The following is a 20,691-nucleotide window of genomic DNA, read 5'->3' as shown; positions in this document are numbered from 1 at the left end:
TCAATTCCCACCACGTGGGACCCAAATCCTCATGGTGGCTGCTCCCCTTTATGGGCCACCTGCAGACATCGATGCAACGAAGACTGCGGGATGTTAGCCCCACTTGAGAGGTAAGGGAATGCATGTTCAGGGACAGGAAATGTGAACGCCCAGTCTGCGCTCCCTGAGCTCCGGGCTCCGCTGGGGGATCAGGATGGAACGCTTAGCATTACTTCACCTGCCTCCCCAGCCTGCTTTTCTGGTTCCATTCTGCCATTCCTTTTTTTTTTTTTTTTTTTTTTTTTAAAGATTTTATTTGTTTATTTGACAGAGATCACAAGTAGGCAGAGAGGCAGGCAGAGAGAGAGAGAGGGAAGCAGACTCCCTGCTGAGCAGAGAGCACGATTCCGGACCCAATCCCAGGACCCTGAGATCATGACCCGAGCCAAAGGCAGCAGCTTAACCCACTGAGCCACCCAGGCGCCCCCATTCTGCCATTCCTGAGTGCACAGCATAGCCTATGCCACATCCTACTACACTCAGCCTCCCAAGCCAGCTGCATCCCTGCTGCCATGCAGGTGGCCCCCACCCGAGTGGCCTGCCCCTCTCCATTCTTGCCTTTCCCCCAGGAGCACCCCAATTCTATGCACAGAGGTGGGGTGCCAGGGACAATGCTGGTGGCCCCCATGCCACCTGGCCGGCAGCCACAGCCAGTGCCATCCCCCAGTGCCAGCCGACAAGGTGTGGATACTATCCAAAACATGAACTCTCAGAAAACATGAACTTTCTACCTTCTTCCTTCCTGGCCCCGATGCTGACCTGATGCCTAGGGGTGTGGGAGCCTCTGGTGAGGGTGAGGACAAAAGCTGTACCCCAAGGATGGTGAAGCAGGAAGATGGGATGGGGTCCCCGACACTTTAGGGAGCTGCCTGCTGCTGGGCCCTGGTTCTGGGAACATCACCCCTGGCTCGTGTAAGCCCCAGTCTTCAGGACAGGGAGTCCCAAAGCATACAGACGGTAGTTCCCCTTCTTTTTCTCGGGCAGGAACTGAGACTCTGGGGAAAAGAGCTGCTGGAGGCCTGTGAATGCTGGAGTCAGCCAGTGCCTGCCCAGCCACATGGGGCACATGTGCAGGGGCGCAGCTGGCCAGGCATGGGGGCAAGGGGGCTTACCTGGGCGTGGGGCTGCTGTCGCTGCCCTTGTAGGAGCCTGAGTTGCTGCTGCTGCTGAGAGAGGAGGTGCCGTAGGCGTCCCGCACGCTCACGGGGGGAGAGGTGCGCCTGGAGGCAGGAAGAAGAGGCAGGTGCTCGTTCTGGCTGGCGGGCAGCTGCGGGCACTGGGCAAACACCGCCAGGCCGCTGCGGCCCAAAGGGCCCCCGCTGCGGGGTCACGGGCCGGGGAGGGAGAGAAGCACAGGAGAGAGGGGGACGCACAGACATGGGTGACAGAACAGACAGCGCAAATCAAGATGGAAAACCAGGTGGAGGCCGCTCCTCCTGGCTCCCCAGGACAGGAATGGAGGCTGGGCAGGGCCAAAAGTGGGGTCCCATTTGCCCTCGCTAGGGGTTCTCAACTTCCAGGGTCCCCTGAGCCCCAGGGAGAGCCCTGCAGGGGCTGACACGGGTGGGGCAGAGGGGCCATGCAGGGGTAGGGACTGGAAGAGGGGCACACACAGGCCAAAAGGAAGGCCAAGCGGGACAGGGTGGAGGACAGCACGAGGCCCCTCTGGTCACTGGGAAGCTCAACAGCAATACTGAGGTGGAGGGACCCAGGGGTTGCACACGTCAGAGAACTTTATACCTATTGTGTCACTTGAGCCCTTCAACAGCTCCTGGGGGAGGTGAATGTTAGCAAGCCTGCTCTAAGGCTGGGAAAACTGGGGAGATGACTTGCTCAGCGACACACTGTAAGCTGGTGGCAGTCGGGGGTAGGCAGAGACCCTCCCTCCTCCCACCCTCCAAAGCCAAGAGGACACTCACCTGCGGGATCCAGCAGAGGCCCGTCTACTGCCCGGCAGGGACATGGCCATGAGGCTGCGGGTCCGGGTGAGGGGCGGGGGAGGCGGTGTCCCCGGGGCTGAGGAGAGAGGGCGCGTTGGGGGTGCCGCGGGGAGGGCCGGACCAGGCCACGTCATCCTCTCGCTGGGGCCGCTGCCTGGCATGGCTCCTCCTCTTACCCTTCAGCAGGACACCCCAGGACCGAGTGAGGGCCTGGTGGGCCAGGCGCTAGCCACGGCGGCCTTCACCAGCGATGTTACCACACTCCTGCGCCCTGACTGAAAGTCTCAGTCGTCAGGGCCTCGGGAGCAGCCAGAAATCATAGATCCAACCCTGAGTTCTCCAGATGACTGAGCGTGGACAGCAAGCTTGAAGGCCTTGCCCAAGGTCACACGGGCATCGGGGCAGGGCCACCTGACCACCAGCGCAGCACTGCGTCCTCAACGCTACCAGCCAGGCCACCCGATCCCTGACTCGGACCCCACCCTGTGCTGGACAATCCTCCCTCCTCGGCGGGGGCTGAAGGCCGGAGCACTCCTGGAGCAGGACCAGGAACCCCAAGTTAGGCTGGGCTAGTCTCGACGTCACCTTCCCAGAGTGCCCGCTGGCGTGTGGCTTAGGGCTTCCTGTCTATAGGGGAGACAAGACAGACCAACAGACCGGCACACGTGTAGAAAGACATATGGACACACACGAATGTGAAAAGGTACCACATCCCTGCCATTCCGAGACAGGCTGCACACATCTCCGGGAGCATGCTTGGGGCCTGCCCATGCAGTGGGACGTGCAACTGCCCACCCCCCCACATGTGTGGGGCACATGGGCATGCTGTACCCCTCAATGCAAACATGCATGCTCACTGGCATGCGTCAGGATAGAGCACAAGCTCGAAGCAGATGAGGAAGAGGGCAAATGGTTACAGAAGCCCTCCTGGGGGCAGGGGCTGGTTCTTGGTGGGCAGTAGGAAGCAACCAGGCCTGCAGAGACCCATCCTTGGCTCTCTTGACAAGTGGGCAAAGGCTTAGGCCCCAAGGGCAGCCCTACAGGGGTTTAAGGAAGTGGGAAGCCCCCTCTTGGGCGTTGGCTATTGTAGGAAGGAGTCCTGCACTGGGCGTCATCGCAGAGCTCCGGGAGCCCGAGATGGAGGGACCTGGACTCTGGGCCACCCCGAGTCCTGTGCTGGCTCCAGACAGCCCTGTTCCCTCCTTCCATGCTCAGAGCAGGGACTAAGGACAGGAGCCTGGGTTACTGGATACATGGCCAAGGACACCGTGCCCCGACCTTCCCCCATGCTGGAGAGAAGCGTTCACCGAGCCCCACTGCACGCAGACCCCGGGCCAAGCTCATTACGTACAGTGCGCCATGGGCTCCTCCCAAAAACCCTATGAGGAAGCGCTGTGATTAGTCCCCGTACAGATGAGGAAGCTGAGCCTCCAAGAGGGAGGGACGCACCCCGCTCACACTCCCAGCGTGGGGCAGAGCCAACAGAGGGCAGGCCGGCACCAGCTGCAGAGGCTCAGACTGAGCCGGAGTCAGACTCCGGAGTCCCCTGGCCGGGCATCACCCCTTCTCACGTCAGGGCCTCTGGGGAGTCCGTTCGGCCTGTCCCGTGGCGGGGCTGCCTCCTAAGGGGACAAAGACACCGCTCAGGTGGCCTGTTTCCTGGCTGTGGCACAGAACGGAGCCTGTTCCCCTGGAGGGCCCAGACACAGGCAGCATTGTCTACCCAGAGGTGTCGGGTGCCCGGCGCAGGCCTGTGACCTGAGCTGCTCATCCCAGCTCAGGGAGGTGTCCCAACCATCGTGCCCTGGTCACGTGGACAAGGCCTCCTGGCACCGTCGGGCCAGCCCCCCGAGAAGGAACCATGGGACCTTAGTGCTCCCCACACTTGTCAGGAAGACCATCAAGGCACAGCCTACGGGGCCAGAGGGGTGATGTGTTATCAGATTTGGGCCCGACATGGCCCACCTGCATGACCAGACAGACCCTGGCTTCTAATCCTGGGCAGCCTGGCTTCCCTGGAGCCTCACCCCTTCCCTTCTTGATTTTGGGATGATGCACTGAGGGGGCAGTGCCTTCAGGAGGACTTCCTGGCAAAGGCAAGACTCAGGTCGGAGGACAGGCCTCACTCTTCCAAGCCAGCTTGGGCCAGGGTTGCTACGGAGCTCAGAAACTCCAGGTGGAGGCCCAGGCCTCTGTCCAGGGAGGCAGGCCACATGCCTGGTTTGCTTTGGAGCTGAGTTGGCCTCAGTACAATGAGGGCTTTGTCTCAGCTGTCCCTGCTCCTACCTCACCTCCCTCCTCTTGCGCTCCCTCTTCTTTCCTCCCTGGCCAGGGGTGCTGGGAAGGGGACAGCGTTTGTACCTGGATGGACCCAGTGGTCTCTGGGGAGCCCAGAGCCGGCCATTCCTCTGGGACAGAGGTGGAAGTGGCATTTCCCCTGCTGAGATGGGACCTTGTAGGCGGGCTCCCTTGTGGGAGGGCAGAAGCCACCCAGGCCCAAAGGGAGCCGCCTCTCCAGGATCCTACTCAGAAGTTGGTGTGCTTTCTCCAGTCCTCCCTCCTCCCCTTCCGGGCCCCAGAGAGGAGGCAGGTTGCCATGGTGCATGTGTTGCCCGTGCCGCCTGCCTGCTCCCAGAGTCCCCCAGCCCTGCGCCCAGGCAGCCAGAGCCGGCTGCTCGGAAGGGAAGGTGCGAGGGAACCCCTCACTGCGGGGGCTGAGTTGAGAGTCTCTTTCATCCTTTCAACACCAGAGTAAAGGCAGGCCTTCCCTCCAACCTCCTCCACTTCCCCATCCTGCCTGCACCATGACAACACCCACCCAGCAGGTCCCCAAAGGCCTACAGTGGGGGTCCAAGGGACACAGCGGGACCCAGGGAACAGGAGACAAAAGGATGCAGAAATAGAGCCAAACAGATCTGGGCTCAAATCCCAGCTCCGTCCCCTAGGTGCCTGCCTTGGGCAAGTCATACCCCTTCTCTGCATCTCAGCTTCCTCATCTGTGACAGAAGGCACCTCGTGGCCTACTGTAGCTGGGGCTTGGCCCAGCACTGTACACACTCAAAAGTGGGACTCGCCCGCATCTTGGAAGTTGATCGTTGCATCACAATGTCAGCTTCAACACAGAAACACAGTCAAGGCATTACGTGGCCTCTCAAGGGTCAGAGAAAGCGTCTCCAAAAAGAAATTTACACTGGGTCTTGAGGGATGAATATGAGTTCGTCAGTCAGAGAAAGCAAATGGAAGGGAAGGAGAAGGCTGGGCAGAGGCAGTGAGTTGTTCAATGGCATGGCAGCCGAGGAAACCAGGGCGCCTGGTGAGGTCAGAGGCACAGTGAGGGTGGGGCTGCAGGATGAGGCAGTGCCAGGCCACACAGAGCCACCTAAGCCAGGATCATGGGCAACAGGAAGCCAAGGAAGGGCCTTGGAAGGGGGAGGGACGTGATTGGACTTGAAGTTTAGAAGGTCCCTGAGGTGGGGGCCTTTATGGAATGTGGCTGGGCAGAACATAGGCAGGGAGACCAGGTGGGTTATCGAGCCCTCCCAGGTGAGAAGTGAGAAGAGCCATGGTCAGGGCGGCAGCAGAAGCAACAGAGATAAGGCCATGGAATCTCGAAGTGCATCAGGGGCCCCGATTGTGTAAAAATTGGGCACTACTCTTCATTCTGGCATTTAAGGCCTGCTTCTCTATACCCCTTCCCTGTGTTCTCAGCGACCCTCTGGGAAGTATCCGTCAGTCTCTCCTGCAGCTCTGCCCAGGCTGTCAGTCCAGCCTGCAGCCTGCTCCCTGCCCTGTGCTCATGCAAACATCACGTGCCTTCTGCAAGGCTGTGCCTCGCTGTCCTCGCCCCTGGACCTCTGCCCTCACTCACGGTCACTCAGCATGCATGCCCTGGGGGGAATCTCAGGGAACAGCGCCCTCTGGGGAGTTCATAAAAACAAACACAATCAACACACAACTCTTAGTAACACAGTGGTTTAAGCAGGCACATCTGGGAGGCCAAGAGTTGGATTAGATGGTCTCTAGGACACTTCTGGGTCCAGCCTTCTCTGATTCTGGGCTGTTAAGGAAATGATGGACTTTCAATGAATGCTTTTTTCTCTTTCCATTACTAGGGCTCCTGGGTTTCAGCTTCCACCCCTGCAACCTGAGAAAGCTGCACTCTTCAAAGAGACATTGGCCTTTTACTCAATGTCATGGGCGAGAAACCAGGCACTTGTATTAATCTCGTATTCTAGCTAATTGAAAGTCCCTGTACATACTAGAAATGATTTTTTTTTTTTTTTTTTTTTTTGCAAAGACTCGGCCATCAATAGAAGAAGAAAGCTATCCTGAAATCCAAGGGAACAGAACAGCCTGTGTCTCATGACTCAAGCCTCTGACAGCTGCGGAAAGCAGAGCCTTGCAATCGACAGAACAGAACTCGGGAGGGGTCCTCTCTCTGCCAAGACAACACGAGAAGGCGGAACATTCCTCCCATCAAACAGCAGAGCGCCTGGTGCTCCTCGAATGCCAAAGCCAGGAGAAGCAGGAGGTGGAAGTCTGGCCCGGGTCTGTGCCAGCAGCCATGCTCTGTGTCTGCCTCAGAGGATTAGTGTATACCAGGGCTCTCCACGGCCGAGGACCTCACCAGCCCCTGCGGTTGTCCACACCCTCAGAGAAACTGAGGACCTTTCTCCCTGAACTTGGGAAGTGGGCAGTGGTGGCATTTCCCCAGCTCGCTGCCTGTGCCCTGCGCCAGCTGCTCTTGGCACTGGACCTGGAGATGGGAGCCTCTGGGCTCCTTCTCACTGTGGCCACCCCAGCATGGCAGCTGGACAGACAGACCCACGACCTGGCCACTACCCAAGGCCAGAGGGACGGCGCTGAGGGCTGCAATGGCCACTCCACAGTGGCCTTCAGGGATTAGACTTGGATTACAGACCTTGGCATGCATCAAGCCCCGTGGTTTGCAAACCATCGGGAGAATTTGCCTCTGGGGTGTGTGGGGTGGGCTCAGGCCTCCTTCTCTGCTTCACCTGCAGCAATTCCCCCCACTCCCAGCATCTGCTCTACACGTGCAAGGTCTGCAGTCAGACTGCTGCTCTAGCTAACAATGTTTCACAGTTTAAAATCTACGTACTGTGTATTTTCCACAGGGAGCCAGTTCACGTCTAGAAGAATGGATGCTATCACCAAAAAGAAGGACTATAACCAGCATGGGGGCAGGAGGGGAGAAGCTAGAGCTCTTGTGCCCTGCTGGTGGGAATGCAGGGCAGCTGTGGGAAAATTGGTGTGGGGGGGCATTTCCCCAAAACATTAACTGTAGAGTTACCACAGAACCTAACAATTTCCCTGGTAGGTAGATGCCCCAAAGAACAGAAAACAGGAACTCACACACCAACTGGTTTAGGAATAGCAGCACTATTCACAGTGACCGAAAGGAGGAAACCAACCCAGAAGTCCGCCAGTGTCCAGTGACTGGATGAACTGAACATGGTACATACGGCGAATGGCAGGACGGACACCTGCCACAACATGGGTGAACTGTGAAATATGCCAAATGAAACAAGCCGGACACAACAGGCCACACATTGTCTGAAACCATGGATATGAAATGTCCCTAGCAGGCAAATCCGCGGAGACCTGAAGTGAATCAGTGGTTGCCAAGGGCTGGGAGAAGGAGAAAGAGGGCCTGACGGATAGCAGGAGGCTCTTTTGGGGAAGATGAAAATGTCCTGGAACTAGATCGTAGTGACGGATCACAACTCTGTGAATATATAAAACCCCCCTGAATTGTACATTTTTTGGAGGTGTTCCTTTTCAAATTAATTTATATTCAATTAATTAACATATAGTGTATTAGTTTCAGAGAATCTAGTGATTCATCAGTTGCTTATAATACCTTGTGCTCATTACATCACCTGCCCGCCTTAATGCCCGTCACCCAGTTACCCCATCCCCCTACCGATCTCCCCTCCAGCAACCCCCGGTTTGCTCCCTAGAGTTAAGAGTCTCTTATGGTTTGTCTCCCTCTCTGCTATCATGTTATTTTACTTTTCCCTCCCTTCCCCTATGATCCTCTGTTTGGTTTCTTCGATTCCACAAATGAGTGAGATCATACGATCATCGTCTTTCTCTGATTGACTTATTTCACTTCGCATAATATCCTCTAGTTCTATCCAGGTCATTGCAAATGGCAAGATTTCTCTTTTTTGATGTCTGAGTAATATTTCATTGTCTGAACCGTACATTTTAAAAGGGTGGATTTTATGGTGTATGAATTTTTATCACAATAAAAAAACACATTTTTTAAACCTACATTATGTGTGTATATATGTTAAATGAACAGACAGGCCTGGTCCAAAAAAAGGGGAACTCGCATACAGTGACTCAGCCAGATGCCATGGGGTGGGAACTAGAAGCAGCCCACGGCCCTTTGCCTGACATCAGTGGGCTGGCCCCGGGCCCTTTCCTGGAGCTCCTGACTCTGGGTCAGCCCAGAGGAGACAGGAGACAGAGTCCGGCCCTTTGGAAGTTTAGTGCCGCCACCAGCCCATCTGATTCTTGCTTGTCCCCCATGCAGGGAGGCCGGGTGGACACCAGTCTGTCTGACGTGTGGGAAACCCGAAGCTGCAGAGGTAGCAAGACTGCCCAAGGTCACACCTTGGATTTATAGGCCGTCGGCACCTGCATTAGTACCGCATCAGAAGGTCTCATAATACAACGCAACTAGGACACATATAATTATGCTGCACAAGAGAGGAGAAATATACTTTCCCAGAAGACTCTGAGACCCTGTGGAGGAGAGGGAGTGCGAGGTGCTTCTGCAAGCTTGGACACCACCAGAACAGGAGGTAAGCAGAGGAAGGAACAGCATTAAAAAAGAAATTTCTCATGTGCCTCTCCCCGTAACCAGTGTCTCTCCTGGCACCCCCCAGAACCCTGACTGTGGGTAAAGGAGAAGCCCTCATGTGAAGACCACCTTTCTTCCCTCCTAGCAGCCCTGACATCCTGCCCCTTTGCCAGGCTGCTGAATGAGCCCTCCTCCACTGAGGGGCCCTCAGCTACTTCCGGCCACCTTGTCTGGTCCCTCTTGGTGACCTTGAATCTCAGTCATGGTGCATTTGGTGGGAGTCACCCTTCTGACCCCACCCTTCTGTCTAGGACCCAGCCCAGGGAGTGGATGGACAGACAGATGGAGGGCTGGGGACATCCTAGGCCATGGGGGGATGGAGCTTTTCTGGCTTTTCCTACTACAGCCTCCCAAAGGGAGATCTCTCTTTTCCCCTCTTCAGACAGTCTTTGTTCTACCACCACCTCAGGAGCGACTCTGGAATTCCTGGCGCCCTCTCCCACGCCAGCCACCCTGGGGTGGGCTCCCATGTGGGCAGGAGGCAGCAGGGGCACACCAGTTTCTGTCCCCGACCCCCCAGCTGCTCAAGGGCTGCCTGTCTGCAGACACGCACGGGAGGGAGGTAGGGGAGCCAAGGGGCTCTGGTGCTGGCCTAACTTGGTGGCCACTTGGCAAGTGACTCTGGCAGATGGAGGCCCTCAGCGACTTTGGCTGTAGCATATGCTCTTCTGGGCTTCCTGGCTGATAGAGCTGTCAAGCCTGAGCCTGGCTCCTCTCCCCAACCCCACCTCCCGAAACTCCAGCTCTAAAGTGCCAGAGGAAGGGGAAGATGGCAAAGCCTCCATGTCTAGGGACTGTCCTGCTGGCCCAGGTCTTCGCCTGGCCCCCTCCCCACTCCCACATTTACCCCCAAGTACCAACAGGGTGAACTTGCTCTCAGAAGTCCAGAATGGGAGGGATCCGGGGTAGACTTTGTCACGACCTATCATTGTGCAGCGAGAGAACCCCCAGCCCTTGCCCTCATTTGAATCCAGGCAGAAGTTCTAGAAAATAAGAACGAAGGGTAGCTTTCTGCGTAAAGAAGTCATGGAAGGGTAAGAGGTAAGACCACGTACGTCCCACTCAGTTCAGGGCAGCTCACAATAGCACATGGTAAAACAAACACCAAAACCGGGGAGGGCAGAAGGGAGTGACACAGCCTGATGACAACGCACTGTGGACGAGGTTCAGAAGCAGCTCTGAGCTTCCTGGCCACCAATGCAAAACAAGAAATTATGCCCAGTCTTCTCGTTCTCACGGTTAAAGAAGAGCAAGAAGCAGACCAGTTCTTCAGGAGACATAAAGATCTTGAAATGAATACTACAAGAGACACCTCTGCATGGGATTTGCAGTGGGGAAGGACTGCCCATTGGGAAACCTGCAAGTTCAAGGAGGGACAAGCCCTCAGAGCCTACCCGGGGCACCCTGTGTGTGCCGGTGCTCCACTGATGGGAGGCTGAAGGACACATAAACACATATGGGACACAAGGACCGAAGGAATGTGGGCCTGTCATCTCCTCTGCTTGGGATCACAGCCCCTTTCCATGGACAGCCCCTCCCGCTCTGAGATCACACGGTGTCCATCTTCCTGGGAACCACATCAACCCCAGCTGTCTCTGGCTCTCCCTCCCTCCCTCTCTCACTCTCCCCAGCATTGCTTCACAATTTAGTCCAACTGCCACTCTTTCCTAAGCAGAAAACCACAGATTTGTCCAAGGCCACAGTGTGACCTGTGGGAGAGGGGACACGAGACCAAGGTGGGCCAGCTGATTCCCACCCCACCAGCCATCCTGGGCGTGCCGCTCCTGCTGGGAGCCAAGTCTCATCCATCTCCGTGAAGCTCCTGGGGGCTGAGCAGGGGGACACTAGTCCTATTGGCCCAAGGAGGGGGACACTAGTCTGGCCCAACTGGTCCTGTTTGAGCCCAGGAGCCACACCCCGCCATGTTAGCATGCATCCTCTCTCCTCCCAGGCCCCCTTTCCTTCCCAGCGGCTAGCTTCCCTGCCATCCTCAGCAGATGATCCCTGTCTGGCTGATTTCCAGTGGGCATTGCTCATGTCAGGCCCAGTTCTTTCATGGTCGCTCAGGTGGGGGGCCTTTGGGAGGGGCCGGGTATGGCTCACACTTGCTAACGGAGGGTGGGTAATTATAAACACTTCTCTCAATGAGTCTTCCCTCTCTGGAGGAGCTGCCCCACCCCTTCATTTACTGAAAACAAGCAGTTAAAAATGCCTTAAAAGGGGGGTACCTGGGTGGCTCAGTGGGTAAAGCTTCTGCCTTTGGCTCAGGTCATGATCCCAGGGTCCTCAGTTCGAGCCCTGCATCGGGCTCCCTGCTTGGCAGGAAGCCTGCTTCTCCTTCTCCCACTTCCCCTGCTTGTGTTCCCTCTCTTGCTGTGTTTCTCTCTGTCAAAGAAATAAAATCTTTAAAAAAAAAAATGCCTTAAAAGGGAGATTCTGTGACCATCTGTTCGACTTTGAAAGTCCTTTGAATGGTTAAAGGTTAAGAGGCTTAGTCTAAGAGGCAGGAACCATGACTTTGGCCTCCAATATAGCTGGATTTGAATTCCAAACTCCATCACCATCTCTGGGACAGTAGGACTTGACTTCTCTGAGCCTCAGTTTCTTTAGTAAAATGGGGCTACTTCCAGTTGTTGCGCATGGTCAGTGAGAGGGCCACGACATGGCTAGCAGGAGCCCAGCGTACACAGCATTCCACCAACAGGAGTCATTATTTACCAGCCTGGATCTAGTCTTAATTCTGGTGTTATTCAGACACATTACATCTTCACCCCAGTCCAGAATCTAATCTGAAATATTATAATAGCTAGTATCTCAGGGGTCCCTGACCACAGAATCATTTGTAGACACTTAGTCCAGTGCATAAGGAAAAAAAAAGTCACAAACCAACCCTTGTCTACCAAACTGCAGAATTTCAGGACATCGCCGCTTTGATCTAATGGACGGTCTTAATAATGAACATGTCCAAAATATGAGCTCCTGCTCTGGATGTGAGGCCTCCCTGCTCCCTCTCTGGCCCAAGCCAGCAGCTCCCTCTGGGGGATGCACCCATCAGTACCAGAGGGCCTTTTGTAGTATGACTCTGGTCCTGCTGCTCCCCTGCCCAAAACCTTTCCTAGTGGCCCATGTTGGAATAGAAGCCAAAGTCCTCACTCTGGCTCATGCTGAGCCCTGCAGTCTTCCCCCTCCTCCCTCTGACCTTCACCTCCTGCTCCCCTCATGCACGCTGCCCCAGCCACACTCCTTCTCAGGGCCTTTGCATAGGCTGTTCTCCCTGCCTGGAAGTTTCTCCCCAATCTCTGCCTGTGTATTCTCTCTCCCCCTGCGGGTCTTTACTCCAAGGCCACCTTCTTAGTGAACCTGCCTCGACCACTTTGTTCGAATAAAATACAATCCTTCCTCCCCAGCACTTCTTTCTGCTCATGCATTTTTTCCATAGTTCTTAGCGACAGATAGTTCTATGTTACTTTATTCCCAGAATATAAGCTCCAGGAAGGTAAGGAAGTCTATGCATTTTGTTCTTTATATAATTCTCAGCGCCTGGAACATCGGAGGCCCTCAATAAATATTTGCTGAATAAGTGGGTTGATGTCATCATCCAAGTATGTGCAGGCTTCTTAGCAAATCAAAACGGGGTGGGGGGGGGAAGCTCCATGGCCCTGGGTTAATATTATTATATTATATTATATTATATTTCTTTGTACACGTGGTGTACAAAGGGGGCTTGTCTTTCCTGCTCGACCATGAGCTGGAAGTTACCTGAATCGTCAGGATGTAGCAGGGACTGGAGGGCAAAACCCTTAATAACCACACCTGAGGGGAAAGGATGAAAGCCGTCACTCAGCACCCAGCCAGGCCCTCTGGGGAGTCCTGGGGGCTCCACATTTATGCTCACAATTCACACTTATATCCCCCTACAGCTTAGGGAGTGTCCTCTCCATTTTACCACCAAGGAAGCTCAGACTCAGGGGACCCACTGATAGGTATGAGGTGGCAGTGCTGGGAGGGAGGTGCCCAGGACCAGTGCAGCTCCCCCTCCAAATTACATCTCCGCACCAGAAAGCCCAATTAGTTGTGCCAACAACTCCTAATCCTGGTGGCAGCCCCCAGAGAAGGATGAAGGATACACGATTCTAAGGGAGCCTCATTATCTGCAGATTCTGTATTTGCGAATTCACCTACTCGGTAAAAATTATCTGTATCCCCCAGACCAATACCTGAGGTTCTGGGGGACGCACACGTCGGGTGAAGAATGTGAGCTCCTGATGTGTACGTTCCCAGATGGGATGGGAGTGACCTTGCTTCACTTCTAATACTGCAAACAGGTCCTTTCTACAGCCTTAATTGGTGCCACTTTTTTTTTTGTTTTGTTTTGTTTTTTACATTTTTGTACTTTTTGTTGGTGAGTTTGCCACATAAAACGACCCGCAGCATAGCTCAGGGGCTAGCGTTTCCACATAAGAGAAGCTGTGATGTGCCTTCCAGCGAAAATTCGTATGTCAGGTGACATCGTTCAGTAGAAATTACCGAGCTGTCCGTATGAGTTCCACGTGGATGACATTAACAGTTTATATTAAAGAGTTGTCTTTAGATAGAAACACCCTAAAACAAGGCAATGTATGGATCCGTCGACGGAAACGGTGTGAGCAGAGGCTCGCCAGCCCTGTGTTCTTCCTCTGCAGTGGGGGTTCCGTGGTCACTAGCTCCAGGTCTGCAGCAGCTTCGCAGAACATACCAGAGCAAAGAACAAGGATGGACTACACTAAGCCCAGCTCTCCAAGACACAGGTCGGCACACCTGGGCCCAGCTGTGTGTACACACAGTGTGCACACGTACTCCCACTCCGAGTGTGCTCAGCTCCAGGTACCCAACATGCACACGTACTCCCACTCCGAGTGTGCTCAGCTCCAGGTACCCAACATTCCCATTAGCCCCTGCCAGGTCCCCTCCAAGGGCATGATGGTCACGTACAGGGCCAACTTCCTTGTGGGAATGTGAGGTTCATCATGGTCACGATGATGAAGCCAGGCTGTGTAGGACAACTGCCAAGTTCTGTACCTAGCCCACAAGCCACAGCAGGGGCAGTTTCTGGCAGGCAGCAGGGCCGAGCCTTTTAAAGCCCATGTATCAGCCTAGGGCCCAGGAGAGCCCCTTAGGTCCACCTCTTCCTAGCAGACTGGCCTTCCTCCTCTGACAGGGGTGGGCCTCCTTCTGCCTAGCCCCCTCTCCGTTGGTAGACTAGGAGTCCAGGAACCAGAGAGCCAAAGCCAGAAGGTGCCAGAGATGGGTAGCCCAACAGGCCATATCATCATGCCTGTGGACCGCTTTCCCTCGGCCTGCATATGTATGCGTTTTCATCTGAGTTGACATTAATAAATTGAGACATTTTGTATTTTTTAAAAATCTAGATTTCTGGCTTGTCTCTCTTGTCTGCATTCCTGCATGGCTCTGACCCACTGAGGCTGGGAGGCGGTTCTTTTTGGCTAGTGTTCTTATCCGTGCTCTTGCTCTCACACCTGGGTTGTTTTGCTTGTGCTAGCTGCCTGGCATTGGACTTTGGAACCTCTGGTCTAGTCCAATCTCTCTTTATAGGTAAGTGGGGGGTGGGGGGTGTGTCCAAGGCCCCAGGTCAATCAGTGGTGGAGCCAGGACTCGAACCCTAGGCCTGAAGCTTTGCATCCCGGGCGCTGAGAGGCATAAGGAGGCTGGGAACCCGAAGAATGGGAACGTGGCCTGAGGGGGAGATTTCGTTCAGCTAGAGGCTGCTGGGGCCAGAGAGTTAAAGCAGAGAACACCTGCTCTGCCTGCTGTCAGGAGAAGGTGCTTCTCCCCACCTGCTGGCCAGCTGACCTTCCCTACCCTGTAAAATAAACTCCTGCACAGGCTTTGTTGACACAGTGCTCTCAGGTGTCCCTCTCACCTGTCCTGTCCCATTCCCCACCTCCCCGCCCCCACCTCGAAGGCAAAGATCTTCAGAATCATAAGGGAGGGTAGGGGGTGCTGGCATACCCAGCAGGGGCTTAGTCCTGGGGCAAAACCTAGTTCTTAGCAAAGAATCCACTGTGAGCTTTACCTTCCTCATCTGAAAAATGGGATATCCGTTGGCAGAATTTAATTCGGTAACGGCCCAGTGAACACTAGTTTCTTTCTCTTATTTTATAAACCAAGGACCTGGAGACAAGTGAATGATTCATTCCAAGAAGTTCATGGAATTGAAAGGGACTCCCTTAGCTCCCGCTGGATAATTTTAAAAGGTTAAATATAGTTATATTTGTGAAGGTATTTATTATAGTTATAAAAGTAGCACAATTAAAAAAAAAAACTTCCAGTTTTGCTACTCAAAGATAAACTCCTGTTTAATTTCATTGCCATTTCCTCCAGTTTTTTTCTAAGCACAGAAAAACATGGTTTTGAGGGGAGGTGGGAAATTATTTTTACGTCGTTATAAACATGGTATATATGCACCTTTATAGCTTTTAAAAATTTAACGTGGTTTAAGAATTGCCTATGTCATGGCATGTTCTTTATAAAAAATATTTTTCCTAAAGATTTTTTTTTTAAAGTAACCTGCATACCCAACATGGGGCTCGAACTTACAACCCTGAGATCAAGAGCCACACATTCCACCGACTGAGCCAGCCAGGCGCCCCTATATAAGGTATTTTATGGGCTGCGCAGTTTTCCATTTCATGGGCCCATCGTGGCTAAGTTAACGGCCTCCCTTGTTGACTGTTTAGACTTTGTCACTAGCCAAAAAAAACCCAATGCTACCATACAGACCTTTGTGCATAATTGTTTTCCTCTATGCAGACCTACTTCTTCAGGATAGATCCCCGGGGGTGGGTTTACAACCTCACCAAGTATGCTGCCAAACTGCTTTCCGAAAGGCCTGAGTGACCAGATGATTCTCTCCCTCGTCGCACATGCACATCAGCTGTGTTTCCTACTTGACAAAACCACCGGCGCTCAGCTCTGCCTCTTAAAAGGCAAGAAGTTCAAGCTCCCACAGGAATTATCTGCGATGATCTTTCAGGGTTTCTTCAACTTTGGGCCAAGTATCTTCACCCACATGGGGCAAGGGGGAAACTTCAGGAGGCAACAAGTTCAGGAGCGGCCTGGCTCGAAGCAGGACTGAAATCAGTCCCCCGGAGCCTCTCCTCTCTGCTGACGACAGCGCTTCTTCCCCATGTGGCAGCTGTGTCGGGTGGCTTCAGTCCACGTTCACCCAGCCTCTGCTGTGTGCTGAGTGCTCCCTAATGGCCCAGGACTCCCACTTCACAGTTCCTGCCAGTGAGGGGCTATGACTGGAGGGAGGGGGCGAGTCCCTTTGCAGAACTCAGGAGAGGGACCTGTGAGCAGTGAGCGGTGGCTCTGAAGGATGGGTGCAGAGCTGCATTCCAGATGCCAGTGAGGGGGGCGGGGGTGGGGCCAGCAGGAGGACAGCTCAGGGGCAGCGGCACAGGGGAGTGGAGGGGGAGGCTGGGCACAGGCGGAGGGCCTTTGGAGCCTAGGAGTTCTGGGCAGAGGAATGACAAGGTTGGGTTCATCTTATAGAAGCTGATGCTGTCCCAGCTGTGCTGGGGATGGGCTGGAGAGGGTGGGGGAGGGGCACCAGGAGACCCTAAAGGGGAGCAGAGGAGAGGGAATGAGAGCAGCAAAGATGACTTCCCGAGAAACTGAGGATGAAGGCTCCTGAGGGCACAGAAGAGAGGGACAGTGGGGAATGAGGGCATGGGGAGAAACGTGGTGGAGCCCAGGTGTCTGGGTAGGTTTGGCAGGGGAGGCGGGCAGACACCACTCACCACTTGCCCAGTGTTCACTCTCCCTCTGGTCACAGGACCCTAATGTGGGTCAGGGGTGGCGACTGCACAACTGACCCACAAAAGCCCGCAGAGCAGCATCGGCAATACCAGTGAGCCGCAGCACCCAGCCTGGGCTCGAGAACGTGACCACAGGTCTCTTAGCCCACAAAGACCCAAAGAGGAGTGGGCCTCATACTTCCGGCGGCTCGGATCTCCCTAGGAGCCAGGGACATGGTGGGTTCCGATTCAAGGCCTAACAGACACCTGCTGACAGAAGTCAGGCAACCTAACAGAATGATCCGGGAGTCCTAAGAACCCCACGAGCTCACCGTGTACTGGGAAAGCAGCCCAGAGAGGGGCTACCTCTCCTGGGACACAGCCTGACACAGTGTCAGCAGCTGGGACCCTCAGCTCTGCCAATGACTGACTCATGAGCCTCAGGGCACAGCTCCCTTGACCTCTTGGTACCTCAGTCTCCCCATCTGTAAAATAGAGAAAACACTTTCTACCCAATGGAGTGGGTAAGTTGGCAACTTACCACTGTGCTAAGTTGGCAACTGCCTTCCTCACCAGCCTGCTTCTCATCACATCTGAGCCCACCCTGTGAACTCATACTTTTGCCGATGCAGTGCCCTCTGCCCAGAAAGCCCTTCCAAGCTCTCCTCATCCTCCTCATCTTCCAGGCTCATCTCGAGCAGGGATGCCTGCGTGTAGCTTCCCAGAAGCTGGAGATCCCCCCTGCTCTTGGGGAGCCCCTTGGTCACGCTCCCTGCAGAGCACTTCTTACACCACAGAAGGTAGGCTGTTTGCACACAGGCTCGCCTGCGGACCACAGTCTTTCACCTTCTGAGGGTTTCTAAGCCTGTGCATGAGCGCGTGCGCGCACATACACACACACACACACACACACACACACACAGGCATCTGGTGTAAGCAGCAGGCGTGCTCATGGCTAGTGGTGGGAGGCCCTGGCAGAAGAGGTGATGAGGCCTTCAAGAAGACACGGCCCAGCCCAGAGCAAAGCAGGAAAGGCTGCCCAGGGCTGTTCCAGCCAGCACAGCCCTAGACTCGGCCCAGGGCGGAGCCAGCAGACCTTCCTTAGTGGATACACAGCTCTCCCTCCTCTGCCTCCCAAAGGCTGCTTGGTGGCCATAGGTCACGCCCACACATATTCCATGTCCTTGGAGCTGGACGGCTAGATAGAGAGCTCCAGGCCTGTCACTCATGAGCTGTGCCCACCTTACAGACCAGGTGAGGGTGGCTCAGGAAAGTTCCCTGACATGACTAGGGTCAAGGAACAAAAGGCACAAGGTACCCCTTCCTCTCGAGATCAGAGGTCTGTGTGGACTCTGATGCCCCACCCCATGGGATCTCAGGGACCCAGAAGCTGTTGTGATGTGTGACCTTTAAGAACTCTAGGAGCTGTCCTTCTGGATTCTGCATGTGGCAGAGAAGACATGAATCCAGAAGCAGGAGTCCCTTAGGAAGCCAGTCTCCCTCAGAAACTTTCTCTCTGTCTCTGTCTCTTTCTCTCTCACCCGAATGTGCACATTGAATCTGTAACTCCCACTGGGCCTGCTAGGGCAACAGACACATATTTGACAAAGAACTTGCATCCAGAATGTATAAGGAAGTCTCACGGCTCAGTAAGAAGAAGACAAACAACCAAATGATTAAATATTAAAAGTGGGAAAAATGTTAGAACTGAAATTTCAAAGAAGCTATATGGATGGCAAATAAGCACACGAAGATGTTTAACAGCATGTGTCATTAGGAAAATGCCAATTAAAGCCATAAAGAGATCCCACTGCACACCTATCGGAATGGTTAACAGGGAGAAGACGGACCACACTGAGGGCTGGCGAGGCGGCGGGTCTGAAGATGAGATTATAGAATGATACGGCCACTCTGGAGATCCTTGGGAGGTTTTGCCCAAGAGGATGGGAAAGTATTATCTACACAAAGACATACAGACTCGCACACAGCAGCTGCATTTGTGATAAAAAAAAACTGGGAAGAGACCCAACTGTCCATCCATCAGCAACGGAAAGGATAAACTGTGTTTTTTCTTCATCCACACAATGGAATACTACTCAGCAATAAAAAGGAATATATTGAAAATCGCATGAATCCCAAAATAATTATGCTAAGTGAAAGAAGCCAGACCCCCCCAAAAACAACCAAAAACGCACACACTGCAGGATTCCATTTTATATAAAATTCTAGGAAATGCACAGTCATGGATAGCAATAGAGAGCACATCAGTGGCTGTCTGGGGATGGGGGAGGTGTGAGAGGGAGGACTTACACAAAGGGGCAAGAGGAAACTTTCGGAGATGATGGGTTTGTTCATTATCTTAACTGTGGTGATGATCCACACCGTGTCAAAACTTACCAAACCATACACTTTAAATATGGGCAGCTTGTTGCCTGTTGACTACATTTCCATAAAGCTGGGAGAAGGAGAAAGAGGGGAAGGGGTGGGGGAAGAGAAGGAGAAGCAACCCCAGCAAGGAGTAGTGTTTCTCAGGAAGCCAGGCACACACGCACGCGTGCACCCAGACGCACACATACAGACACTGAGTACAAAACTGCCATTTGGCCTCTAAGGGTCTCTCAACCCAGGATTCTGGCCAAAAGGGACACCCAGTTACTTATCATTTGCTCATAACTTTTCCAGGACTCCCGCCCCACCCCCCATGTGTGTGTGGCTCGAGCTGGGCCCTGGGGCTTCGGAGATGAAGTTCCTTCTGCCAGCCATGGTGCGGCTGCCCCAGAATTTGGCCTCGACCCTGAGCCGCATGCTTCAGACACACAAGCCAGGTTCCCTTCACCCCATCTGAGGTCCTTCTCTGCTCTAGGCTTTGCACCCCAGCAAAGGCCAGCTTTCTCTCTGTGCCGGCCACGTGGCTGGGCTGTACATGCAGAGGGCACTCGTGGGCCGGCCCTCAGCACAATCCAAGCAGACAGCAGCAGACCTCGGCAGCAGGACCACCGTGGCTTCCAAAGAACGGGACCTGCCCCCCATTTCCCGCACCAAGCTCCTCACGCCTGTCTCTCAAGGGTGGCTTCTGTGCCAGGCCTCACAAGCCGCCAGCCAAACCCCCTCTTTGGAAGATGCCGACCCAGCTTCCAGAGCCCCTGTGGCAGGGAGGCCTGGCCAGCACCAGCCTCAAGAGGGGCAACGAGGAGACACAATTCTGACAGTGTTGCTGGAAAGGGCACAGGGAGAGCCTTGGAAGCCGTGGGCCCAGAAGGAGATCTCACAAAGTACCAGAGTCATTCAGCCTTGTGGATGCCAGGCATCCTGGCCCAGGTCTGCGGTTCCAACCTCATCACCTTTCCCTGCCCTCACTCTCGCTGGGCAATTATGGAGCCCTAGGGGCTTGTATCTAGAATTCACACGGGAGGATGCCCATGGAGGGCCGGCCGCAGACACATTTTAATAGACAAATGTTGCCTGGTTGGCCACATTTTAGAAACAAAAGATGTCACAAACATCCCTGTTCTTGTAAGTCAGAGGATCCTCAGAACACAGGACCAGTACACTGGCATGGCGAGAGAGATGGAGGAGGCCAGCTCTTGCCAGTAAGTGCTTGGCAGGGGGCGACAGTCAAGACAACGGAACTTGAGGTTGCTTGCTCTCCATGTTTTATTCTGGCATCTTGATGGCATCTAGACCTCCTGATGACCTTAGGAGGTAGACAGCCTCATGTCCCCATTTCACAGAATAGGAAAGAGAGCAGCGTGACTCCTGAACACAAGAACACGTCTGTGATGCACAGAGCAAAATGTGGACAGCAGAGTTTTTAATGAAGCAAAATGCATTTAATTTGGAGTACCTTTTTTTTTTTTCTAACTGATATTATATAGTCTTCTTGCTTTGGGGGTAGAGGTGTTAAAATGCTCTTTCTCTCACTGTACGGCAATGGTAGTAAACAGAAATCTGTTTAAGTGTCATTTGAATGTCCATCTGGCAAAATACAAAGATGGCAAAGCTAGGCCAGATTCCCAAATGT

The 20,691-nt window shown here is 54.0% G+C and overlaps 1 protein-coding gene across 10 annotated transcripts in view; it reads right to left on the bottom strand.

Moving 5' to 3' along the window:
* The window catches only part of SNPH (syntaphilin), a 36,068-nt gene that overhangs the window by 9,870 nt on the left and 5,507 nt on the right, over window positions 1-20,691 (bottom strand). The window contains exons 3-6 of one of the 10 annotated variants that reach the window (XM_059133690.1): window positions 11,100-11,256; window positions 3,331-3,358; window positions 1,959-2,606; window positions 1,152-1,358 (exon numbers count right to left, since the gene is read on the bottom strand). In XM_059133690.1, the coding sequence (XP_058989673.1) occupies window positions 1,152-1,358; window positions 1,959-2,140 (389 nt within the window). In that variant the 5' untranslated portion in view covers window positions 2,141-2,606; window positions 3,331-3,358; window positions 11,100-11,256. Of the gene's footprint in view, window positions 1-1,151; window positions 1,359-1,958; window positions 2,607-3,330; window positions 3,359-3,428; window positions 3,602-11,099; window positions 11,257-20,691 lie in introns of all 10 variants that reach the window. The other 9 variants (XM_059133695.1, XM_059133692.1, XM_059133689.1 and 6 more) reach the window with 9 other exon arrangements.

Source organism: Mustela lutreola, chromosome 9 (genome assembly GCF_030435805.1).
Source record: "Mustela lutreola isolate mMusLut2 chromosome 9, mMusLut2.pri, whole genome shotgun sequence".
Lineage (NCBI taxonomy): Eukaryota > Metazoa > Chordata > Mammalia > Carnivora > Mustelidae > Mustela > Mustela lutreola.
The sequence above is the reverse complement of the archived record's forward strand: the minus strand, read 5'-3'. Positions and strand labels throughout refer to the sequence as shown.